Source organism: Palaemon carinicauda, chromosome 14, assembly GCF_036898095.1.
Source record: "Palaemon carinicauda isolate YSFRI2023 chromosome 14, ASM3689809v2, whole genome shotgun sequence".
Taxonomy (NCBI): Eukaryota; Metazoa; Arthropoda; class Malacostraca; order Decapoda; family Palaemonidae; genus Palaemon; species Palaemon carinicauda.
Genome location: NC_090738.1, coordinates 70,519,026 through 70,525,892, shown reverse-complemented (window position 1 = coordinate 70,525,892; position 6,867 = coordinate 70,519,026). Strand labels below are relative to the sequence as shown.

General features: G+C 37.1%; 1 protein-coding gene across 1 annotated transcript; it reads left to right on the top strand.

Moving 5' to 3' along the window:
• Positions 1–539: 539 nt before the first annotated feature.
• LOC137653211 (uncharacterized PE-PGRS family protein PE_PGRS10-like) lies at positions 540–4,252 on the top strand. Its single transcript, XM_068386581.1, has 2 exons — positions 540–714; positions 2,811–4,252. Exons 1-2 carry the CDS (start codon positions 550–552, stop codon positions 3,900–3,902), a joined length of 1,257 nt encoding a protein of 418 aa, XP_068242682.1. The 5' UTR covers positions 540–549; the 3' UTR covers positions 3,903–4,252.
• Positions 4,253–6,867: the final 2,615 nt, after the last annotated feature.

Genomic DNA, 6,867 nt, shown 5'->3' with positions numbered 1-6,867 from the left:
TATAATGTTATAATTTTATAATGTTATTTTATGTTGTTATAATGTTATTTTATGTTTTGAAGTTAGGGTTATGGGTATTTTAGGTTAGTTTTTTAGCTTTTAGTTCTAAGGTTTGTTATTAATTTTGAGGGGTTTATTTGAATTTGGATGGGGATTTTTGTCAAGTATATCAGTTTCAAGGAATATAGTATTAAGCTTAGGTATTTTTTTATTAACCTGCTTTCTAAGAATCCAGTTGATAATGTAAGGGAAAAGGTTGTGATGAAGAGACATTAGTCAGTCTGAGTGATTCAAGAGTACGGGTTTTTTTCTTGCTACATCCAGCCCTTACCTGTGTTCATCTGGAAGCGTTGGGAGTGATATCAGGAGGAAGTTATATTTTCTGTGGAAGTATACTTAAAATTTGCTGAAAAGCTAATTGTGTAACGTTGGAACTGGCTCTTTTTTTTTCTTTTTTTAAATGCAGTTTATTTCAAACTTTTAGTTCTTTATGTAGGCCAGGCTTTAAACCTGTGCTGTGAATTCACCTTTCCTTATTTAACTTTTCAGATGAGCCTGTGGGTCTGTGTAAGAGAATTGGGTTTTCATAGTGACGGATGTCTACTACAATTGGACGTCTGGACCATCCTTATCGGCTTGGGTGTTTTGCTAATAGTTTCCTTCTTCACCTACAAACTTAGGAGGAAACCAAATGATCAGGAGCTAAATAATCGGGTAATCAGATTTTTGGCTGAGCAGAAATGATTTGGTCATAAGTAACGTTATCGTGATATGTAGTAATTTTTTGTCGTGAAAATCATTCGGTGGTTAATGCCAATTTGTATAAGACTGCTTAATAATAGTTCGCTGGGGACACTTGACTACTTATAAGCTTGTAAAAGCAATTCAGTACATTTTGATCAAGAGGCGGCTCATAAATGTTCATATTGCTTTATTATTATTAGAAGAATGCATTCATAGTATAAATTTGTGCATACAGATATTCTTAAATTAGTCATATTTTAAGCAAAAGAAAGACTTTACCTCCTTGAATTTCAAGGGTGGTTATATGGTTCTCTTAAACGATGAAACCCTACCCAATAAAGGATCTAAAAGATAAGTTTGTCGTATACATTGTTTTAATGAGAATCGTAACCGTATTCTTTGTTAATGGCTGTTATTCTCTAGTCACTCAGATGTCTAGTGGGAGCTGATTAGTCTTGGAGCTTCATATTTGAGGCCTTTAGAACCTACATTTGACTCGCATGTTGGCTCGATTTGTTTGTAGAATTTAGTTTATTTAAATCTTGGTTCTAATTGTTTCAAGTCTGAAAGTATTCTCGGTGTAGACCTATAGTAATTAGTCACCTGCAGGGTGTACAGCGGTTCTCGGATTTTTTTTTATGTAAAGGTACTCTTTAGTAATTTCAACTGCATTTATCCTACTCCATTGTGGCTTTAATATGTATTGTAAGCAGTGTGAATGAATTGGTACTTGGTATAGGAGTAATCCTTTCTTGAAGTTACCCATTTTATCTAGCTCTAGTTTTGGTTTTGTAATTGCACATTAGTTGGATTGCAAACCAGAGTTATATTAGTCAATCCTGGTAATTACAGTTTTTCATAAGTTACTTAGCAGAATATTCATAGACATTTCTTCATAAATGTTTCTATGGTTAACCCTTCGATTCTACCTACAATACTAGAGCAAAGACGAAAGTTAGCAAAATAAGAACTCTAGCCAATGAAATCTACTAAATAAGGGGACCAGATTAATAACTATATTTGTCATCTGAGTTGAATTACCCTCTTTACTACAATGAAATGTTATTTTATTTTAAGTCTGTTTTAACTGGAATGCATTACCTGACATCAGTAAGAACAGGGTTTAAATTTTCAGTGGAATCATAAATACAATTAACTTGGATTGGAAAAGGGATTAAGATACACATGGTATAGATGAAAGAATATGGTGGGTAACATTTTTCCATTCTGCTTAATGGGATTTTTTTTGGAAACTTCGTTCACTTTGGTTTTTGTCAATCGAGTATGTAATAAGATGTCTGAATGATATATTGAATAGTCTTAAAATATTAATGAACACACCAAATTAGGAATCAGTTAATGCACATTTGCATTAATAACCAGTGCTAGGATACAAAAAAGCCCTTTATTTCTACCAGACTATGTGAAAAGAGCTAGTTGATTGATTGATTGATTTATCTGGCATCCTAACATAAGGTTATCAATGCTCTCCCCCCCCCCCCCCCCCTCCATAAAAAGTGGTTTCCGTAGTGCATTGTTGACAATGCTTTCTAAATTACTAGTTTTTTTTATGAATTTTGTTCATATTTTTTTTTATATGATCTAATGAAGTACCAAAATAAATTTAATATATCAAGTCTCCACATCCTTTGATTAATTCTCTCTTCTATTTCCTCTATGAAGTCCCTCCCAGTCTTTTTTCTTCATCTATGAACTCCCTCCCCCTTTTTTTTTAATCTGTGAAGTCTCGCTCCCATGTTTTTTCTCGCTCCCATGCTTTTTCTCGCTCCCATGTTTTGTCTCTTCAACCATTTTTTTTTAAAATCACAGTCGCCCATCTATTTTTTCTTTCTTCCATCAATGAAGTCTCGTCCCCTATTTCGCCCATTAATTTTTTTTCCATCTGTGAAGTTTCTTCCCCTATTTTTTTTTTTATTTATCTATGAAGTCTTCACTTCTTCTCAAACCAAAGAGCTCGTTTCTATAGTAATTCTAAAATAGACCCATGTCACTGTATTAATTTGATTCAAGCTGTTAAATAAACTAACTAATATTAATTTCTCAAGGCTCTCCAACGTGTGGACTATGAAGAAAACATCCGGCTCCTGAATGAGGTACTTGCTAAGAGTGCAAGTGTAATAGAGGGTGCGCTTAATACGGTTAACTCTGCTAATGGCATTTCGGATAAGTGTACACAGCAGCCTGAAACTTCTAGGGTAGATAAAGCTACGGAGACAGAATCTGATAGCAACGGACACTCTAGCAACGAACACTCGAGCAACGATATTACAAGTGTTTCTAGTAATGGGGTCTCTAGCTTTTCTAGTAATGGAAATTCTAGTAATGGAAGCTCTAAAAGCTCTGGTATTGCGAGAACCCGCTCAAGAAGCGATGCAGAGGGGTTCAAGGCTTCTTTAAATTATAGGACCAATAGGCGTCCAAGACTCCTGGCACATCCTAGTCTAATCAGGGTGGCTGAAACTAACATACTTCGTAACCCAACGGCTCTTCGGGTAGCTGGGCGTAAGAAGTATATACGTCCAGTAGCAGGGGCTTTTGATGCAGTGTACTTGCTTCCAAGGAAATTCAATGGGAAAAAATCTGCAAATGGTGGCTCTTATAAACGTCGGGGGTTATTGTATTCAACTGCAGCTGAGGCTGAAAGCTCGAGACAAAATGAATCTGATGGAAGTGTTGAGATGCCACTAGTTATCATGGAGGGTGCCGCCACAAGTGGGGCGGAGGGTGCCGCCGCAAGTGGGGCGGAGGGTGCCGCCGCAAGTGGGGCGGAGGGTGCCGCCGCAAGTGGGGCGGAGGGTGCCGCCGCAAGTGGGGCGGAGGGTGCCGCCGCAAGTGGGGCGGAGGGTGCCGCCGCAAGTGGGGCGGAGGGTGCCGCCGCAAGTGGGGCGGAGGGTGCCGCCGCAAGTGGGGCGGAGGGTGCCGCCGCAAGTGGGGCGGAGGGTGCCGCCGCAAGTGGGGCGGAGGGTGCCGCCGCAAGTGGGGCGGAGGGTGCCGCCGCAAGTGGGGCGGAGGGTGCCGCCGCAAGTGGGGCGGAGGGTGCCGCCGCAAGTGGGGCGGAGGGTGCCGCCGCAAGTGGGGCGGAGGGTGCCGCCGCAAGTGGGGCGGAGGGTGCCGCCGCAAGTGGGGCAGTGTATTAAAAGTTTTTGTCTAACTAAATTTTAAATTACTGAAGCATTCGTAGTTTTAAGATATAATCAAATATTTTGTGCTTTTTTATTTGAACTTTAACTTGATGGTGCTTAGTATCTTATTTTCTAGTTTTAGCTAAGATGATTTGTAAAATATTTTAGTATGTTTTTTAACCAAGGACTTTATATGTTAAGGTTATTGTGGAAATAACAGATGTTTTTCAGTAATTCTAGGATTTTTGATAAAAATATGTCCACTTAGACAAATTTAAGTGTCATTTCAATAGCAAAATTTATTGGGCTCGCGAGGCTGTTCAAATATGCGAACAGGTATTGAGCAAATATAAGTTTCAAATTGGTGAGTCTGTCTTATTTACCTCTCAATTTTGCTAAATAGGAACTTTATGTCCAACATTAAATTGCAAATTAGATATAGCCTATCGGTTAGATAGTCTAGACATATATAATTGCAGGTCTTACCAAGATTGCAGCAAACGCTGCTTTTAATTACTTCTCTAGCATAAAATGTGGGGAACCATCTGACAAGGTGTCGTGAAAACATTTTCATTTTAGTCATTGCCTGGGCCCCCTTAGGAAATGCGTATATAGCCTTTGGGTTTGATTTTCAAATAAAATTTTGTCAAATTTAATCATGATTTTTATGAAAGATAATTTAGGCTATCTTAATAGATTTAGAAACTTACAATATACATTAATTTACATTGATTGGTAGAATTTGCATTAAAATATTTGAAGCTACAAATTTTAGCTAGTTTATTCAACGTGATCTTCGGATGGTCATGTATATGGTAAATTCAAAACTTGTCTGCTGTACTATTATATTGTAATTTTAGTCACTATTATTAGCCAGATTATAATGCAGCTCGGAGAGGAATGGAAGGAATAGAACCCTATTAGGGATATATCGACCACACGAGACACAGAATTAAGAAAAACAAATAATAATTGAAGATAAGAGACTCTATAAAGGAGGATTAAAAATAAGTTATGAAAATTCGTACTGTAAAAGTGTTTAATAAAAAATAATTTGCAAGAAGTTTGATCGATAGAAGTAACATACGCAACTGGCAGACTAGGAACTTTCAGTATGATCACTGCTGAAATAAAATCAAGCAATGAAGGGTATAGTCAAGATAAAATAGGTATGATAATGATTTTACTGAATAACTCTTACTACATACAAAATGGTGTAATCTGTCGAGCTTTATTTCAGAGGATGGTTAGAATTGTGAAAAAAAAAAAAACTATATAACCTACTTAAGAAACTAAGTTTCCGTCCACACAACCGAACATTGTTCGTCAAACTGGTTTTATTATCGAACAAAGTTCGATAAAGGTCTCTAGCTTGTGCCCAAACTTTGATAGTTGAGCAATGAGAGCTTGATGACTGCAGCGAGAGATTGTTATATGGCTAACAAGAAAAGTAATATTGAGCAAAAAGAGAAAATTCTCTTATTATTACTGTGTGCGCTAAAGAATATAATATAGGAAAAAATTCGTACCTAAAATGGTTAAGGCGCAAAAATTTAGGGGAAAATATTTGGGAGTAGTGTATATTACAAAACTAAGAGTTAAAAGTGAATGGGCACTAAACTTCATAAATAGAGCGGGAATGGACCCGAATAAATTTCACAATGTTAACTCGAAAATAGAACCTAAACAAAAATGGAACCTAAATCATCAAACGGGATATAATTATACAAAACTTTCAGTGCACATTACAACAAGGATTTTCAAGAGTTTCTGTAGAATTATACTCTAACCTTGCACAGAGATATATGAAGGCCTAAGCCATCGTCCACATTGAAGAGCAGTCTTCTTGAAATTTTATTGATCCTTGCAAGAAGCTATGAGTTGTTATGAAATGTTCACCTCTTATACTTTAGGTTGTTGAGTTATTGAACGATGACTTATTATAACTTTCTTTAAAGAATTTTTTTTTTCTTTTTTTTTTTTTTGTGGGGAGAGATTAGATGTTACTGTAGTTGAGTTTAGTGTCTGTTAGGGTGCATCCACATGGTCAATCAGTTTCCGTCAAACATAATTGTTACCGATTAACATTGTGAAAGGAGCGTCAATTACGTCACTAACGAGCACCAAGTGGTTTCTCGGACAGTGCCTGTGTTCGTAGTGTCCGAGCTAGAGACACTCGGCGGAGTGACAACATGAACGGAGATCTAGTGTATACCGGATTAACTTCAACTTTTAGAAGATTAGGTATCACCTTTCCTGTTAAATATGACTAGTTGTAATCCAGTTACGGAGGATAGCTGACTTTGAGATAAGAGAAAGGCTTAGTTGCTGATCAGTCATTACTGGCAGAGCCCATGCTTATAAAACATCAAAGCAAATGCTTATAAAGATAGAAATAATCTTGTAGCTTAGATAAAATAGTCAGAGAACTTCAGAAAAGTGGAATGTCTGTAACTGGTTTAAAAGTCGAAAAGAATATGGAATCCATTACGGGTCATTACAAGGAAGAGCTACGCAAATTGGAGAAATAAAAAAAAAGTCGGAGGCTGGTACAGAAGGCATTTACACAACCTAAGTATGGCGTTTCGAAATAAGTGTTGCATGAAAATTTTCCAATTATGGACACCGAAGTCTCATTTGGGTTTAATCGTGAAGAAAATACGTAACTTTCTCTCTCTCTCTCTCTCTCTCTCTCTCTCTCTCTCTCTCTCTCTCTCTCTCTCTCTCTCTCTCTCTCTCTCTCAAGAGCAGTGGAAACAAATTTTTAACATTTTATCTTTATCACTGAAACAGTTTGGATTTAGTTAAAAACACGCAATGTGAAGTATGACCAGTCTCAAACATGTATAGCCTATATTATTAGACTATACATTGCACGTATAAAACAGTAACATCCTCAGCTCATTGATAGGTTATTTTAAGTCAAGCATATGTGATTCTGTAGTGCCTTCAGACGTGCTTCTGGAAAAAAAATTGTTCC

What these genes read in the sequence shown, in the direction of transcription:
- LOC137653211 (XM_068386581.1), top strand. Translation starts at nt 550, where the DNA reads ATGAGCCTGTGGGTCTGTGTAAGAGAATTGGGTTTTCATAGTGACGGA. An exon ending in ATCAGGAGCTAAATAATCGG is followed by an intron (nt 715 to 2,810) that starts GTAATCAGATTT and finishes TAATTTCTCAAG; the next exon opens with GCTCTCCAACGTGTGGACTA.